Here is a 19,914-nt window from a genome sequence, read left to right as displayed (position 1 = left end):
CTTTATCGTGTCAATTCTCAAAAGTATTTTCAATCATGCTTCAATGATTATGTATTAGAGGAGAGATTCTGCTACGTTTAATGTGGCTTTAGGGGTTGGAGTGTGTGTTAGTGCAGTGTGTGTGTGTTGTGTGTGTGTGTGTGTGTGTGTGTGTGTTGTGTGTGTTGTGTGTGTGGGTGTGGTGTGTGTGTGTGTGTGTGTGTGTGGTGTGTGTGTGTGTGTGTGTGTGTGTGTGTGTGTGTGTGTTGTGGTGTGTGTGTGTGTGTGTGTGTGTGTTGTGTGTGTGTGTGTGTGTGTGCTCAATGCGTTGCGTGTTGTACTATGTACCAGATAATCTAAAGCACCCAGCTGTACAATCGTGGTCACTCTGAGATAAGGTTGCTGAATGGTAGCAGTTATTATTAAAAGCTTTATTTGCTGCCTTTGCTCTCGACACCTTCCTCTACTGATGCATTCTCTTCAATATTTTTCCCCCTCTTCATTTTCTCCTCCATTTCTTTCTCTTRCTCACTCTCTGTTTCTTTCCGRGCCYGCGGAATGGATTTTCACAGTCGTCACAAAACTTTCAGCTCAGCTACTCTCTGAACTCCAAACGACGGCAGTTTGCTGATGGGAGGCTCTTGTGATTTATCCCGGAGATGTGATTGTTAATGGTGTATATTAAGGGGTTAGATTAGCCTGAGACAATGTGCTATCACAGTCCCTTTTACTGTGGGCCTTATTGTCAGTTAACTGTTTCTTTATGGGCCCCCGACTCTCCAGAACATTTTCTACCACATTCTCTGTGTTGACTGCACTATTCTCTAAGTTGTTTTTCAAGAGGATAGAGATGATTTTCTTCTTTTTAAAGTAAAAACACTTTTTCTTCCAGCACCCCGCAATGGGATCTGCTATGAGGATGGATAATGAAGAGTTAGAGCAGTTTGGGTTTTGAATAGTTCCAGTCAGCTATTTCCTTTCAACTATTCACTTTTTTCCCTTTTAGTCGGTTTTTGCATGACCTTTTCACATTACCTSTCTTCATCTGTCTCTTATTAAGATCGCTGGCRCCACAGTCTCTCTGCTATCCAGCACTATCTATCAGAGCAATGATGGTAAGGCATTGCCCAATTCATGCCCATTGCYGTTTGTCTCTGCCAACCAAATCTCAGTCGCTAAACTCTCATTTTCCTTCTTGTCCAGAGGTCTCAGCATTGATTCAGACAGTTGAATCATCGGGTCTAGGATCTGGTGTTTGYACCCATATTGCATCTGTCATTCCCCTGCAGTCTGACTAGGAACAAAAATAACTTGTAGTATCTCGAACAATAGCTGTAGAAATGTTTCACTGTGGATTCAGACGTTGTGTTCAGAACCCTTTAAGACTGGATGCCTGGGCTTCGTCTACGTTCAGAATAATGTTTAAGAATGTCAATCAGAGGAAAGATCTTGTTTTGACCCTGAAGGCTTGATCTTGACTCGGGGTCTTCAGCTAAGAACTTTCCTGTTTTCTCTCTTCTCTCTCACAGTTGCAATGTCAAGTAAAGTTGTTCCTTTTTGTTAACCCCACTTCTGACACCAACAACCCGACCTTGTAAAAGTTTTGGGCCCCGGTATAATTTTTGGATAAGGTTTTTTGCACTGGCTAGTGTGTCTGGTGTCTTAGTTATGCTAGCATCCAGTTACTATCTCTTTGGTTTGGTCAGCGGCCAGCCAAGTCAGCTTCAAGAGACAGAGAGAGACCTCAGTCTGTGAGCTAGCTATGCAAGATAGATCACCAACCTTTAGTTTCGCTGCTGGAACAATACAGGAATAGGACCTCTGAGTRAGTTGCGCTCCTGAACGCCCCAGTCTTTTTCTCTTCTGTTTTGTGTGTTACGACAGACTGAGATGATTTGGTTTTGGAGTTTGGTCCCACTCTCGCTTTGAAGTACTGAGCTTTTTCCTCTCTCCCCAGAGCCTGGTCTCCACACAGTGGCTCTGTACACCAACCACTTAATTGTTCTGCTTTACAAACAGCCATCTGGCAAAGCCTCACAACAATGTCGAATGTGATTTGTGGTCAGAGATTTTTTTTTACTGTTCATATGATGTTCATGAAGGAACACGCACATTGTTTCCCCCCTCTATCTCACACCTCTGTGAAAAAGCTCCTCACTTTGTGTCAGGGAAGATGGAACCTGGTCAAAACACTGGGGGATTTGATTTCCGGGAAGAAACATCCGGGATTCTGTTATTTCCCTGGACTGTTACAGTATATGTACATGTTACATGTTCAGCAATCTGCAGTATGAGGTACATGGTTTTAGTGTGTATGAATAATCTCAACATGAATCTTCAAACAAGATTTAGCCTCACTCTGTCTTACCTTTTTACTGTATATTACCSCTCAGTGTTTACTTTAACACAACAATATTACTTAGTACTTAGACACTAATCTCTTTCACTGTCGGTATATTGTATTCTGAAGCAACTGCCTTTCATTGCTTGGAAAAGAAAGTTCTTGGATTGAAGCGCCTAGTAAATGAGAGTTTAACTCTAGGATATGAGAGAAGTTTTRTCTTGCCTCAAAGGGTGTACAGTTGGAATGGTTGATTAAACAGCTTCAAGCACTCTTATTTACCTTCAAGAACTGACTTCTTTACTATAGTGAAAGCATTTCATCACTAATATCCACACTACCTCAAGGTTTCTTCCTGGATGCAGGCAGACACAACAACAGCAGACAGTGTACCTACTGCAGTACCTAACCCCCTCTCTGATAGTCAAGTAATATTCCAGACTGATGCTATCTTCCATCAGCACGCCAAAACCCCATTAGTTTCAGATGCCTTGGGAAGCGTTGTGATATTTCATAAACTGCTACTCCAACAGCAAGAGCGAGTATTAGCTCTCTATTGTGCTGCTGAAGAAACTTCAGCTATGTTTCGCTCAGAATTGAAATTCTGAAGGCAAATGAAGTTTTGTCTTTTTCTCAGAATCTCCCTTCACTTGCAACACTGCTTCTGTCTCTCTCTGTCTCACTCTCCCTCAACACATTGTATCCAGACCAGAACCTAAACACCAGATAAACAACCGTCTCGGTGGACAGGGGCTGATGAGGAAGAAAGTATTGAATAGAAAACAAGGAAGGAAGAGAAGTGCCTATTGTATGGCGGTGTAGCCAGGTTTCAACACCGCAATTGAATGCTAATTATGACTACAGCTTCCTTCCCCACAGACACTCATGAATATGTATGTCATTCTAGGTTTTGGATTATTAAAAAAAGGCGCCTTGGAAATCAGACTATCTGAAAGAGGCATATGCGTTTTGGTTTGGAGGTTTGATTGAATGCATTTCTGACTGATTGTACAGTCTGTCTGTGACACTCTCACACCAGAGCCTTAGTACTTGAGGATAGAACTAAGTGGTGAAAAGTAAAATGGATGCAAAGCCTACATACAATACCACACAGGAGCCTGCTATCTCTTCAATGTATGCTTGACAAGCCACTCAGGCAGGCAGCATTCTGTGTCTGGTCTGTAATGTCCCTGCCTGCCGCGGACATGAGAAGACTCTAACAATATAAAGCAGCCATTGGGAGCTTCCTAGTACTCGGAGGCCCATTCCACATAATATTTCCCTCTCCAATCAGTCATCGCCCCATTCATTTRTCTGACTCTTAAAAAAAAAAAAATCCTGTCGAAGCTGTCAGCACGCCCTCATGCAGTGTCTTTCTCTCTCGTTATTCTACTTTGTAATCATCGTGACCGTCTCTCCCCGGCACACAGGAAAGAACTGGAATAAAGAAAGATCTTATTGTAATTTCACCTGAAACTCTATTACTGGCAGAGCTGCACAACTCTCTGCCGACTACGCCATCAGGAGAGAGAAAACCTGAAGAGCTATAAAATAATCATCTGTTCCCATTCGTCTTTCCTCACTCATACTGTAAATTGCACCGCACATCCGAAGGGGGTTAATGCTGAGTGGGTGTGGACTTTTCGCAGTCTTCAGATTGAAATAATTAGGTAATCACAGGGACATGGTAGCTATTCTTAGGCTCATGTGAACATGCACACACAGTCGGTGCGAAAGTGTAGCCTGTCTATACAGCCATAAACGGTGATGCATTATCAAAACACAAGATAGGCTACAGAAATAAACTGGGTTTTACACCTGCATTTTGAGCTGAAAGTCATTCATGTTAGCAACCAATATCAGCTAGGGATATATAGTGTCACTTCCCTGGTGTCCAGAGCAAGCAAAATCATACGGCCTATTTTTAACGGAGGTTGCAGGATCATATGGAAAACATGTCTGTCTGCACCGAGCCATCACTTTGGAGGGCAGCATGCTTGCAGAGTGCTTGTTGTCAGCCGGGTAGCCCTGTTCTTCCTCACAAATGTCATAATAAATTGAGCATAATACGATAAATCTTCATCCCATAATATTGAAAGCAGAGCAATGTTACAGCTGTTTATCTTTAGACATACACTGAGTATATAAAACATGAAAAACAACTGCTTCTTCCATTACATAGATTGACCAGGTGAATCCAGGTGAAATCTAAGATCCCTTATTGATGTCACTTGTTAAATCCACTTCAATCAGTGTAGATGAAGGGGAGGAGACAGGTTGAAAAAGGATTGTTAAGCCATGAGACAATTGAGATGGTGWATGTGTGTTATTCAGATGGTGAATATAGTAGTAGGACACAAACACACCGGTTTGTGTCGAAAACTGCAACGCTGCTTGGTTTTTCAGGCTCAACAGTTTCCAGGGTGTATCATGAATGGTCCATCACCCAAAGGACATCCAGCCAAATTGACACAACTGTGGGATTCATTGGAGTCAACATGGGCCAGCATCGCTGTGGAGCGCTTTCGACACCTTGTAGAATCCATGCCCCAACAAATTGAGGCTGTTTTGAGGGGGAGGGCAACTCAATATTAGGAAGGCATTCCTAATGTTTGGTAAACTCTGTTTATAGCCAATAGGCACCCAAACTTGGCCTTTCTGAAATATGAAATTAGATCAATCAAATCACCAGGTAGCCTGTTCTGGAAAAGATGAGTTAGTAGTAAATCTCTAAACTGTATTTTATATGGATGATAAACGTAGATCTACTCTGTTTTAATCAGGGAAAATTTGAATGAATTATACAAGTTATTTTTGATCACTAATGTGGATATGCGCGCCCACCTTTGTGCTCCAATGCTGATGACTCATTGGTCAACAATCAAGACATGCAACCTTTTGGTTCTGAAACATGGATGAGCATTTAAAGATGACTTGCAGCATTCAGAACGACAAAATGTGTATAAAACCAACAAAACATTGGGTGGGGGGGGGGAATTCTACTATCACTGAAAGGGCACTTTGGAGACTGGAAAGGCAAAGGGGAATGTGCTCTGCACTGGTAGAGATGTGGTTGTGGTTGTAAGCAGGTGTTGGTACATAACCACTGTCTATAAGTCTGTATGTCTGTCTGTCTATACTTTGAACTGCCTGTGTCTGTATTTCTCTCAGTCTAAACACATTTTCTTTCATTTACAGATCAACAGACTATGGCTCCACCTATGAGAGGATGAATGACAAAGTGGGATCTAAGACGGTCCTGAGTTACCTGTATGTCTGTCCATCCAATAAGAGAAAGGTAAGACAAACTTCAAAAAAGTTTTCAATAACACAATAATGACTAAGACTTAGAAGYACGTAATTACATTTAGTTGAGTTAACTAGAACTGAATTGTTCATTGTCCATTCTCTGCTGCCGCTATTTGCTCTTTCTGATCAAATCAAATGTTAACTCGAAGTGAAGGTTAGACGGTAGACTCAAATAAATATGGTTTGAATAAATATTTTCTTTCATGCTTTTAATTGTTTTTGTAGTTCGTGAAATAACCTAAGTTTAATGACCATATTTAGCTCACATTGCCTTAAGCTGGCAGTTTGCCTGGACTTAGAAAGTCAATTCAAGATTGCTACCAAGAAACACTTACTCATACTGTAGTTATAGCCTCAGGACATTTACCATGACACAACACAGAGAKCAYAAAGACCTGTTAGAAAGACAAAACGTATTCAAGAAAGAATCTTGTTGGTTTGTAGATAAATGCTGAAGCAAAACTAATTGAAAAAAGTGGTTTTGCTTCAGCATTTATRTACAAACCAACAAGATTCTTTCTTGAATATCTTCTCTGAGCAAAATAKATTTTTACTCTGCGYAGCAGACCATCTATTCCACATTATAACACCGGTGTCTCAGTCTCTCCTGAAAACTTTCTAAGGGTCATGTTAAGGTCCCTCACTAGCAAACCGTCCATGAATAAACTTTTCTCTGTTGGTAATGTGAAGGGAAAAGGGCCCCAGCTGGCTTTCTGGGCCTCCTGAAGAGAGTCAAATCAGTCCATAGATCACTAGCGCTGACCCTGAAAATCCCTCTATGGAAAGAGAGGGTTTGTGGGATACCGAGCTGATGGACTTAACCCAGGTCAGCCTTGAACTCAGTAATACCTAGGTCTGACCCTGTGACTATTTTCCCACTGGCCGGCCGGACTTAGCGATAGACCCTATAGTCTAGTTGAAGGTTGAGTATGCCCATTCAGCACATTTCCCAGGTACAGTATAGGGATAAAGGCTAACCAAGCCAAAGACACACGATATACGTGGACAGGCAACAGATTTGCTGCAAGGGCCTTATCTCCCTTTTATGGTGATAACTACAAGATCCTTGGTCTTTCTCCACCCAAGTTAGGGAACTACATTGTAGTAGAAGCTAGTCACGAGATCCTATGATGTCCAGATGCCCTTGTTAGGGCCATGTTTTGTAGACAACCACTATTGACCTCTGGCTTCCACCGACCCACAATCCTTCTCACCTTATCTTTTATCTCATTATGGATGGATGAGCCCAACTCTCTACTGGATAAGCTGGGATGTTTTCRCCTCATTGCATTCCAGTGGCCACGCATAACATGTGTGTGTAGCATGGGGAAAACACGGCYAGGATTATGTCTATATCTGTTGAGATGAGGCAGTAATGACCCTTAAATCACCATGACAATATATTTGTGTATTTAATGCCTCAYAAGTGTTTTTTCTCCCACGTGAATATTACAATATTACAATATTACAATCGATTGGTTTCCACACAACAGTATTCTGTTAACGTCACCGACTATATTCTCACATGATGTCTAAAGGAAAAAAAGACAGAGGCTTGACCCTTTCAAGGAGCAGATAATAGATTTGAATGATGGTGGTGACATTTATCTTCAAGCTTGTGAAGAAAACACCCATCATGAATTGCCCTTACGCATGTTCAGCCTTATTTCGAGGTCTTCTGCACAGTTTGACTCACAGCCACTGATAATAATGAAGAGTCTAGCATTCTAGACGTATGCAAAGAATTAATAGACATAGAATGAATAGACATTATATTTCTATGGTTGTATCTAGAGTGATATCCCAATTCACCACAATTTAGCCTTTTAATACCTTCCCAACAGACTGCTCACTCACAGATAGGCCACAATTGATCTGTGTTTGACAAGATTATTCTGCTGTGAGAAATCCTATCCTCCGCRCCGCCCCTTGTTTGTYGTCAGCAGATGGCTCAAGCACCGTCCAACAGCAGGCTTCAGCCCCTCAGACAACACAGCAATGACTATCGCACTTCTCGCTTGACGATTAGCTGGCCTCCCACCAACTAGCTGAACATCAGCAGATAACATGCCGAGGTTATCCCTCCAACCTGTATTGATCTAAGCTTAGTTACTAACCTCACTCCTCTTTGTTCCCAGGAGATCAGTTGACATGTGGATGTGGAGCGAAATGTTAATCCCCTGCCGATGGTATATTTGATGACGTGAAAGTTATTGACGYTGATGTGAGCTGTTACGTAACCTCCCCTCGTGGAACTTAGTGCCTGTTAAAACTGATTCAGGAACAGGTGGACATGCCCATATCCATATGGATCCACATAAACAATCTCAGAAGGAAATTAATTCAATCTACTGAGAGATGGGTTACGAGAATGCTTTTAGTCCAGTTATGGTATTTGTCCAATACATTTTTCTACATTTTGTAAGAGAAATTATGTTTAAATAAGGTTTATTCTTGAATATGTCACATGGCAAATAATATTTACCGTGCAGGAAGTTAAATCAGGTTGGTTTAAGATGAATCATCTTTGGCCGTTAATACATTTCCAGACTCGAATTCCTTTTATTCTCAACATATAAAGTGTAATATTACACCTTCCATTAAATGCAGCAGTGATACAGGGGATATACAGAGTARAGCTATACACACAGCTATACAACAAGCCCTCAATAGAGATATGTCTTAATATGTAGTGTATTACAGTAAATATAAAGGAAGCCTGGTTGAAAAGGACTCGCCTAAAGTATTATTATTAGAGAGCTGAGAAACATTCAGTGTCTCCCTGTTCAGTGGTAAAGAAACACTGATTCAACTAGATCCTTCAAGGACTTKTAGCATTTGTACTTTCCCCTCTAAGTGGTGAGACAGAGAGAAAGGTCCTGACAGAAGAATCAGAAATACAAGGTGAAATGCAATTTCCACTCATACTAAATGCTGTCGTTTAATACGATATTATGAAAAATGATTAGACCTGACGTTAGAAACTATTTAATTACATGTGGCAAGGCCCTAAGACACTGGGAGAAATAGACGGGGCCCTTCGCAGTCCCTCGTCCCTCAGTGAGGGCAATGATAATGGCAAAATTCGAAGGTGAGGCGAACAACAAAAATTGAAGAAACATATATTTTTTAAGAAAAAACCTGGCACAGAGTCCGCAGTCTGTTTATTGGCTTTAATGAAAAACAATTTATCTAAATCACTACCAGGTAGGATTCCTAGTTAAAGCTGGGGAAAGAGGGGTGGGAAGGATTCCTAGTTAAAGCTGGGGAAAGAGTGCTGGGGAGGATTCCTAGTTAAAGCTGGGGAAAGACGGTGGGATTTTTGTCAGTGACAAATGCACTGCTGTTTTTTCCAATTCAAATCTGTTGCAGGCAAAGAAAACACAGCAGTTTGGGCTGTGACACTATCCAAGTCACGCTTTTCCCTTCTCCTTTTTCTGTCTGGGTTTAGTAGTTAATTATCATTAAAGCCAGGTGTCAGGTTAATGTCTTATTGCATTAAATCACAAAGAGAAAGCATATTTGAGCTATGTGTCTTATTAATCAACATGTCTATGGATTCATTTGAGAAAAAAGGCCCTGGTTCTATATAGTGGAAATGCTTTTAAAGGATATATCTGTGTTTTGAGAGTAATGAACTGTAATGAAAATGTCTGCTTTACTTCCCCCACAAATAAATCATATTATACCAAGATATACTGTAGATAGTAGACCAATAAGGTCAGATTTTGTTACAATGTAGTATTTCATATTATATATCATACAGGCTTCCAAACAAAGGGCTTTTCTTAACTAAGTTGTGTCAACGTTGTGTACTTTTACAGTATCTTTGATTTTAAAGTATGAACATGTACTGTAATTTACATAATTATACCTAATACCTACATTTGTGTTCCTATTATYATTTTAGTTTTACAGATCTTGCTCTGTTATTGCTTTCACGAGAGGCTCATTTCCAACAAACATTTACATTTCACTGAATTTATGACGAAATGAAAGTAGAGACTGTATTATTCCTAGCATGGAATTAGAATTCGCGCCACTGTGGTAACAGAGTATTCCACAAAGACATGATTCTTAATTGCACAAATATTTGTTCTTTCTCATCACAGATGTAGATATTGTTCCAAACAAATTGCATTGCCTAGACATGTAGTCACGCTTGGTAAACGCCAAGTTGTGGAGTTCTCTCTTGCTTCACAGCTGTGTRACAGAATACCATAGCACAGCAGCCTATTGATCTACACTATATTCTTAAAACMTTATTCTTAAAACTTATCCTATTCTTTAARATAGCAACGTATTGTTGTAGTTGTYTTGTGGCCCCTCATGGTTGACTTATATATCCACAGGGGTATTCTGAACCACCACTATCTCATTAAAGMGAATGTATCTGGAGAGGGGTGACTGGAAGCCAAAGTGCACCAAAGAGCAGACCTGTGCGTGCACTGGAAGAGGCCAAAAAACCATGGCAACAGAGCGCGAGAGGCACATTTGTAAAATGAAGTCCAAAACAATGTGAAGGTGTTAGCGCTAGTAACAGCATGATGCATGCCAACCACTAGACCTGGAGTGCTGACATGGTGACCCCTTCTATCTCTCTCTCTCTRTCTCTCTCTCTCTCTCTCTKTCTWRCRRRCKCTCWCWCTCWCTCTCTCWRWKKTKKCTRRCTTTTTTTTTATRCCTCTCCATCTCCTCCCTCACCCCTCTTCTCTCTCTCTCCATCCCACCCCCCTCTCCCTCTCTTCCAGATAATGGTGCTGACAGACCCTGAGTTTGAGAGCAGTGTGCTCATCAGCTCGGATGAAGGAGTGAGCTATCAGAAATACCGCCTCAGCTTCTACATCCTAAGCCTTCTGTTCCATCCAACACAGGAGGATTGGGCTCTAGCCTACAGCCACGACCAGAAGGTGAGCTCCATGTCATTTTTTCACCGCAGTTGGTTGTTTTATACAGTATGCTTTGGATTTTGAACAGTGATACACAGTTGGATAAAACTCCAAGCTATACATTTTAATCTTATTTCCATCTCGGTTTCAACAGCGCCATGTTGGTTTATTGAATATTCTTCTGCCATGATTTAATGATTTATTTAGCTGGAAGTTTTGATTAGGATATTGATTATTGTTATCCATTTGATGTTACCTTATTTAATTACCATGGCGATTTATTTAGAGCAATGGAAATGTTTTGTGTTATAACATGATTCCAACTACACAGTAACTTTACTTGTAACTACAATTGAACATTCTAATTTTCATTAGAAAATGTCAGCACTATTGGRCTGCATACCACATACAGCGACTATGCAGTTCTATACACCAGTGCTCTCATCTGTAACCTTCCRTGTACAGTGCTCTCATGTTGAGGAGAGRTCTGTACCCTCCATTCACACACAGGTCACATCCCATATAACCCCCTGTGAAGAAGACCTACCATTATGGCCAATGAGTCTGACCAGGGTACCAAGATGGCTATCACACAGGGGAGTCTGGTTGAGGTGGAGGGAGAAGACTGACACCTTGGGTTGCTAACTGACCCCAATATCAGTCATAACAATGAAACCTGGACAGATCCAGAGGTTGTAATTTGTTGCGCTTTTGGTCTGTGATGGCCTTCGTTTTAGAATGCCGTCTATACGAATTTGGAACAGAACCTTTTGGGCTGTTTAATGTACACTATAGATGTTGGTGATGTTTTGTTTGCATTAAAATGATGAACTATTGTGGACATGGAACTCTCTCAGAAGACAAACCTTTGTCGACATGGAACACCCTCAGAAGAAATACCTTTGTGGACATGGAACACCCTCAGAAGAAATACCTTTGTGGACATGGAACACTCTCAGACAACATACCTTTGTGGACATGGAACACCCTCAGAAGACAAACCTTTGTGGACATGGAACACCCTCAGAAGACGAACCTTTGTGGACATGGAACACCCTCAGAAGACGAACCTTTGTGGACATGGAACCCCCTCAGAAGACGAACCTTTGTGGACATGGAACACCCTCAGAAGACATACTTTTGTGAACATGGAACACTCTTAGACAACATACTTACAGTTCTAATGAAACGATTCCTTAAGCATTGATGCAATGTGGAATCCAATGGTGAATTTTAAATTAGATAATGTAATAAATTAGATATTTAGTTGGGAGTCAATACAAGTGCAACTTTAAAACAGTCTGTTCTGTACTGATAACATATTGAGTTTTTCAAACAGCTGTGTCTCAAACTTTGTCAGATCATTTTATTATTTGTCTTCAGTCATTTTGTATTCAATGCAGGTCAATCTTTATCTCTTTCCTCAATGTCTGGAGTGAAGTGTTCTATTTCGAGGTCTAGAACTCTGGGTGACCTGTCTTGACTCTTGTCTCAGAATGTGTGGGCAGTGTAAAATACATGATTACAATTGATGTAGATGTTCCTCCCTCTCTCTGACTAAGGGCGATACAATTAGAGCGTTTGTGACACTTCTCACAAGTGCAGAAACAACTCAAACATAATACAGAACTTTTTTTCTTCTTGTTCTTCTTTGTTCCTCTGTGGCTTTTCCATTGTTCAAGTCTCCTAATTGACTTCAGTATTAGAGCTGCTTGTCTTATGAATATGTTGACAAGAGCTGTTATGCTAGACAACGTCCGAGTTGTTTAGTGCAGTTATTCATGTAACACCCTCCCTGCTGTTAGATTCAAAAAGAGAAAGCAAAGAGGATATTTTTCTGAATGTGTTTATAGTCTGAGATGTTTTGCGTTTTCCCCACAATTCAAGTTATTTTCCATTCTTAACATATTGTATCTCGGCTCACACACCTCGTTGGACCTGCGAGACAAGGCCTTGGGTCCCTAATGGATTGTGRAAAGTATATGTTCATCAACACGTTAACTTGGTGCGACCGTTGAGTTCAAGTATTCAGTACARATTGCAATTGTCACGTGTGCTCTCTCTCCGGCCTCTAGGTCACCAGGCTGCTCGCTTTGGCGCACACCTGTCACCATCGTTACGCGCACCTGCGCATCATCTGACTCACCTGGACTCCATCACTTCCCTGATTACCTTCCCTAACTCCTTATCTGTCTGTCTGTTAAAAAATATATGTCACTCCCTTTAGTTCCTTCCCCAGGCGTTATGGTTTCTGTTTCATGTCTGTGTATTGTTCTTGTRTCTTATTTTGRATTATGTTGTGTTRATMTATTAAAACACTCACTCCCTGAACTTGKTTCCAGACTCTCAGCGCACATTGTTACAGCAATTACTGTGGACACTTGGGGATATGGYGTTTTGATTTCATTATTRAMTTAMAAGTGTTAATGAGAGCAGACAATTCACCTCAGAAAAAGCTGCTAGTGTAGATAAAATGACATTAGCACAGACAGACATTAAACATTGATTGTACAAAAGATCCAGTTTATGTCCATTTATCTATTGCCAGTCTATGACGAAGCCTAACAATATCTAGTCTGTTTAAGTTCAACCTTAGTTCCCTCAGCACTAGTCTTTTAATACAAGTGTTCTCTGTGTTTAATACCCTTATTCAGGTTTCTGGTGTTCTAATCAATTGGTTTTGGGTATGTCAAGAGGAGAACCCCAGGTGTCTGACATAACTTTGTTTTCCCCAAATACTGTTCCTGTCAGCCCCCTGTAGTCTCCCACTCAGACGCACAATGTCGTCAGTCTACCGCATGCTGTACAACAACCAAATCAGATAGTTGACATGTTGGAGATGCATTTATTCACACTTCCTTTCAACCTTTGAAAAAAGTGAGCAAAAACGTTTCACTTCGGATGTATCAACAGAAACAAGTCACATTTCTTCACACAGTCAAACGAGTTCACAGTGTCCAACGTTCCAAGATAATAGAAAATAATAATAARTCACAACAAGTGAATTTGGATCACCTGCATACTCTATTTGCAGCCTGGTCACCCAATMACAWTGCAGACAACCCAACACARRGCCTAAGCCCCGTTTGGGTTATTTGTAATTCCTWCCACTGGGGGAAATAATCTGTATTSCCAGACAGCGCRYCTAGAATAAAGCGTCAGTGTATCTRAGGTTTATTTGTGACTTCTCCAGTCTCTAACTCAGTTGATTGGCCCCTTGTCTGCATTAGGTTTGTTGGCTATTACAGATAGCAGGATTACTGTCATTAGTCAATAGACTATAACTAAATGTTGTTGTGGAGGGGGGTCATCCTGCTGAGGATAAAGCTGGAGAATGTGTTGTGGAGGAGGGTCTTCCTGCTGAGGATAAAGCTGGAGAATGTGTTGTGGAGGAGGGTCTTCCTGCTGAGAATATATCTGGAGGTGTGTTTCTTTGAGGATGTATACATTTTCACTACAGCAAATGGATGGAGGTGTGCTGTTAAATAGAGAGTGGAGTGAACAGCCAATGTGCCAACAACAAGGAAACAGATTGTAGCGTGTGTAAGAAACACAACTTTCTTTGTCGTTGTCAGGCCTCTCTTGCCATACACCTGTGTTCCTTTGGTGATATGGTGGAGTGGTGACATCCTTTTGGTTTTTCATCATGTTGGCCTCTTTATATTGAGTTTAAAGCCCCAGTTGATGGACTGCCTCTTCAATTCAAACCATAGGCTGTACTGTGTGTGTAGAGGAGTGAGTGTGTGTGAGAGGGAGAGGGAGTGAAGATGATGAATTCAAGTTTGTTTATCTGTTTTGAAACAGGGCTTCCAGAATATTCTCACTTTGTTCTATCAATTTACATTCCAAACCCCCAATATCTGAGATTTCCTGACACTTGGTCAAAATCACTTATTTTCAATAAATGTATTGGCCCATACTACAGTGCCAGTGAGGGAGAAAACACACGTTTCACGGTTTGCATACGTCCCTTCCCTGAGCTGGCACTGATGGTGATCTGACACTTTATTACACCTCTCCCACTTCCTCTCTTGTTTCTCCCTGTCCTGCCATTTTGAAATCCCCCTCTTCTCGTCCGCTGCAGACAGAAGTCAGGGTGTGTATCTCAGTATCTCGGCCAGGGACATGGCTGACATTTAACTTTTCAAATAGGATCAGCTGGGTATCAGTGCTGCCAACCTTCCATCATTATTCTGTGGGGAAGACATAATAGTCGACGTGATGGATTCTGCCTCGCCTAACTACAGTCCAACAGCCTCGTGTCTGTGGCCGGCTCCACTTTCATATGTCACTAAATGACCCGCTCTGCATTGTTTTCTTGTTTATCAGTATGATAAAGTCTCACTCTGAGGAGAGCGATAGTGAAAGAGGTGGCCATTTTGAATCCATTCATGTTCTGGTAATTGAACCTGCAGCAGCAGTATTGTTTCCTCATCATCTATTTGAAATAGGGGATTATCAAAGAAGCTTCCTCTTTCAGTGGAATGTCGATCTGGACTGGAGTTGCTCTATATGAGTGTCTATCTGAGCTGGCTATACTGGAGCTCGTCTATGCTGGAGCTGGACTATACTGGAGTTGTCTTACTGGAGTTGGTTACACTGGAGGACTATACTGGAGTTGGTCTTTACTGGAGTTGGTCTATACTGGAGCTGGTCTATACTGGAGCTGGTCTATGCTGGAGTTGGACTATACTGGAGGTGACTAATGCTGGAGCTAGTCTATACTGGAGCTGGTCTATGCTGGAGTTGGACTATACTGGAGTTGGTCTACACTGGAGTTGGTCTTTACTGGAGTTGGTCTACACTGAAGGACTTTACTGGGGTTGGACTACACTGGAGTTGGTCGATACTGGAGTTGGTCTATACTGGAGTTGGTCGATACTGGAGTTGATCTATACTGGAGTTGATCGATACTGGAGTTGGACTATACTGGAGTTGGTCTGTATTGGAGTTGGTCTACACTGGAGTTGGACTATACTGGAGTTGGACTATACTGGAGTTGGACTATACTGGAGTTGGTCTATACTGGAGTTGGACTTTACTGGAGCTGGACTGTATTGGGGTTGGACTATATTGGAGATTTTTTTTAAACTTTACGGAAAAAATGCGCTCAGAGAGTCCATCATTTATGTCCAAATAACTCCTTTTTGTTAGCGCGTTTAGCCCAGTAATCAAAATTCATGAGGCGCGATCACTAGGTGSAGACGAAAAGTCAAAAAGTTCCGTTACAGTCCGTAGAAACATGTCAAACGATGTACAGAATCAATCTTTAGGATGTTTTTAACTTCTCTAGGGTAGGGGGCAGCTTTCGGAATTTTGGATGAAATGCATGCCCAAACTGCCTGCATCTCGGGCCCAGAATATATGATATGCATATAACTGGTAGGTTTGGATAGAAAACTGTTTCCAAAACTGTTAAAATAGTGTCTGTGAGTATAACAGAACTGATTTGGCAGGCAAAAACCTGAGAAAAATCCATTCAGGAYGTAMTTTTTTTTTTTGGTTTTGTAGTTTTCTATTCAATGCCAATACAGTATCCATTGACGTAGGACTCAAAATGCAGTTTCTATGCCTTCCACTAGATGTCAACAGTCTTCAGAAAATGTTTCAGGCTTGTATTCTGAAAAATGAAGAAGTAGACATTAGGTTTGTTTGGCGTCTTAATTCAGATAGGCTAAGGGCGACTTAATCCTTGTCAAATAGTCAATAGATACTAAGCGCAACTAATATTGATGTGTTGTTGACGCGAGGTCTCCCTGGTCGATGGGATCAAATGCCTAGGTAGTAGAAGTTGTTCTGCTGGAGAGGGAGGTCTACCTCGCATGCGAGTGATAGAAAAGCTCGGAGAATGGTGGTTGTGGAGGAGGGGAGTCTACCTGTCCTCGAGAGTGAGCAACGACAAACAGTCTGCAGTATAGAGAAAGATGCTCGTTGGCTGAGGAGGCGAAGGCTGGTCCATAAAACGAACCTGAACCAATCGCTAGCGCAAGTTATATGAGTCTAGCTGGAGATGTGTTGCTTGAGCGCATAGTGAGCATACCAACTTTGCGGGAAAAGTCCAGTGTAGGAGAATGGCTCGCTTCATAGCTGGATACGCCGCAGTATAGGTTGTACTAGTTACCAGCTCTGCGAGGCAATCAAGACGAGCTCGGCAGGTGAGAGAGGAGTGATTGATGGAGGGCAGGGCCTAGTCATGTAATCGACATTCCATCCTGCCAGAGCTGAAAGAGGAAAATAATAAGCTCTTTGGATGGTTGATATTTTTTTTTTTGAGGCCCACTGTATAACCATTTCACCAATATTAGCTACAAAATAGATGAGGTATGGAGGGAGGTGTGGATATAATCTATAAGTACGGAGTGGTGAGTGAGGAGCCACTGTGCAAAGCACGACAAGAAAGATTGGTTTCAAGAATTGATGCTCGTAAGAAAAGCACACTTTCTTTGTATCGTTAGTCCAGATGGAATGGCATTCAAAATGGCACTCTTTTCTCACAGTTCATTCGCTAAACCTCACCTCAGAGCTCGTAGGATCTTTTTTACTCCTATTAGGGTGAAATGCTGGATAAAATGTGCGAAAGAAAACAAGTGTGAAAGCATGCTTTGTGAGTGCTTGGTTTCATGTCATTCAAGAATTAGGTGACATACTGAAAGTGGAGCCGGCCAGATCCCTTATATTGAAAGATGAACTGAAAGGCGCTCGGGTGGGTAGATGGGATGTAGTTAGGTGCGAGGCCATGAATCCCATCACGGTCTTTTCATTCAAACATAGGGTGTCCGTGTGTGTGTAGGTGAGGGTGTGGTGTGTGTGTTCGAGACAACGCTAGAGAGGATGGTCTAGTTGAACCCGATCAATGAAGAATTCAAATAATGTGGAGTTTGTTTTATGGTTTTGGCAAGCCCGCTGATCTGTCTATTGAAATCCAACAGGCAGTCGGGGACTTTTATTTTCCAGAATATCTCTACTTTGTTCTATTCAATTTACATTCCAAACCCAAAATATTGAGATTCCTGACCTGGGTCAAAATCACGTTATTTTTCAATCAAATTATTGGGCCCATAACACGTGACAAGTGAGGGAGAAACACACGTTTCCACGGTTTGGCATACGTCCTTCCTGAGCTGGCACTGGGATGTGACTCTGAACAACTTATACACCTCTCCCACTTCCTCTTCTTTGTTTCTCCCTGTCCTGCCATTTTGAGATCCCCTCTTCTCGTCCCGTGCAGACAGAGTCAGTAGTGTGTGTATCTCAGTATCTCGGACAGGAATGGCTGAAATTTAACTTTTCAAATGGATCAGCTGGGTTAATCAAGTGCTGCCAACCTTGCCATCATTATCTGTGGGGAAGAAATAATAGTCGACGTGATGGATTCTGCCTGCCTAACTACAGTCTCAACAAGCTCTCGTTACTGTGGTCCGGCTCACTTTCATTGTACGATACATGACCCGCTCTGCATTTTCTTGTTTTACGTAATGATAAAGTCTCACTCTGAGGGAGAGCGATAGGAATAGGGTGACATTTTGATCATTCATGTTGGTAATTTGAACCTGCAGCAGCAAGTATTGTTTTCCCCAATCATCTATTTGAAATAGGGATTAGCACAGAAGCTTCTCTTTCAGTGAATGTCGATCTGGACTGGGGAAAAGTTGCTCTATATGGAGTTGCTATCTGGAGCTGGTCTATGCTGGAGCTGGATCTATCTTGAGCGACTATGGAAGTTGGTCTTACTGGAGTTGGTCGTACAGCTGGAGGACTATACGGAGTCTGGTCTTTACTGGAGTTGGTCTATACTGGAGCGTTCTATACTGGAGCTGGTCTAGCTGGAGTTGGACTATAGGAGGTGACTAATGCTGGAAGCCCGGTTATACTGGAGCTGGTCTATGCTGGAGTTGGGACTATACTGGAGTTGGTCTACACTGGAGTGTTCACTGGAGTTGGCCTTTACTGGAGTTGGGTCTTTACTGGACTTGGTCTACACTGGGACTATAATGGAGTTGGTCTATACTGAGTGGCTATATGGAGTTGGTTCATACTGGAGCTGGTCTATGCTGGGAGTTGGACTATACTGGAGTTGTGTCTTCAGGTGAGTTGGAGTTGTTTCACTGGAGTTGGTCTAGCACTGAAGGAACTTACTGGGGTTGGGACTCCATCTGGAGTTGGTCGATACTGGAGTTTTGGCTATGACTGGAGTTGCGATACGGAGTATCTTACTGGAGTTGTGATCATGATTATAACGGAGTTTTGGTCTGTATTGGGTTGGTCTACACTGGAAGTTGGCGTCATTACTGGAGTTGGACATACGGGTGGACTATACTGGGAGTTTGGTCTATTACTGGAGTTGGACTTTACTGGAGCTGGACTGTAATTGGGGTTTGGACTATATTGGAGATTTTTTTAAACTTTACGGAAAAAATAAGCGCCTCAGACGGTCCATCATTATGTCGCATACTCCTTCTTTGGTTAGCGCGTTAGCCCCAGTAATCAAAATTCATGAGGCGCGATCACAGGTGGAGACGAACGAAGTCAAAAAGTTCGTTACAAGTCCGTAGAAACATGTAAGACGATGTAACAAATGTCAATCTTTAGGATGTTTTTTAAACCTTCTCTAGGGTAAGGGGGCAGCTTTTCGAATTTTGGAGATGAAAATGCATGCTCAAGACTGCCTGCCAATCTCGGGGCCCAGAATATATGATTATCATATAAATGGGTAGGTTTGGGATAGAAACTTGTTTTCAAACTGTGTAAATAGTGTCTGTGAGGTATAAACAGAACTGATTTTGGCAGGCAAACTGAGAAAAATTCCATTCAGGAGTAGTTTTTTTTTTTTTTTTGGTTTTGTGTCTATTCAATGCCATACAAGATCATTGAAACGTAGGACTTCAAATGCAGTTTCTATGCCTTCCACAGATGTCAACAGTCTTCAAAAATGTTTCAGGCTTGTATTCTGAAAAATGAAGAAGTAAGAGCAGTCTGCATGAGTGGCACCCGCCGTGTCACAGAGCTTTTTCCTGCGCAAGACGCGAGAGAGTGCGTTTCTGTTTACAGATTTTATATTGAGACGCCGGTTATTGTCCGGTTGAAATATTATGATTATTTAGGCTAAAACACCTGGGTTGAATATAAACGATTCGTTTGAGCATGTTTCTAAGAACTTTACGGATACAATTTGGGATTCTTTTGTCTTTACTTTGTTTTTGAGCCTGTGGATTACTGAGAAAACGCGCGAACAAAAACAGAGGTTTTTGGATATAAAGAGAACTTTTCTCGGACAAAAATACATTTATTGGAGTAAATAATGTCCTGCTGAATGCAACCATATGTAGATCAGCAAAGGCTAGGATTAATGTAATCTTCTATTTTAAAGTTGTGTAAACTGTCTCGCTGGCTGGCTAC

General features: G+C 41.6%; 1 protein-coding gene across 1 annotated transcript in view; it reads left to right on the top strand.

Annotated features, from left to right (window-relative positions):
- Positions 1–19,914, top strand: part of LOC111952279 (VPS10 domain-containing receptor SorCS3-like) — a 125,138-nt gene that overhangs the window by 14,208 nt on the left and 91,016 nt on the right. The window contains 2 exon segments of the mRNA XM_023970834.2: positions 5,519–5,618; positions 10,381–10,539. Coding sequence (XP_023826602.2) covers positions 5,519–5,618; positions 10,381–10,539 — 259 coding nt within the window.

The sequence above is a fragment of the Salvelinus sp. IW2-2015 genome, linkage group LG3 (genome assembly GCF_002910315.2).
Source record: "Salvelinus sp. IW2-2015 linkage group LG3, ASM291031v2, whole genome shotgun sequence".
Classification (NCBI taxonomy): Eukaryota; Metazoa; Chordata; class Actinopteri; order Salmoniformes; family Salmonidae; genus Salvelinus; species Salvelinus sp. IW2-2015.
This window is presented reverse-complemented; position numbering and strand designations above follow the sequence as displayed.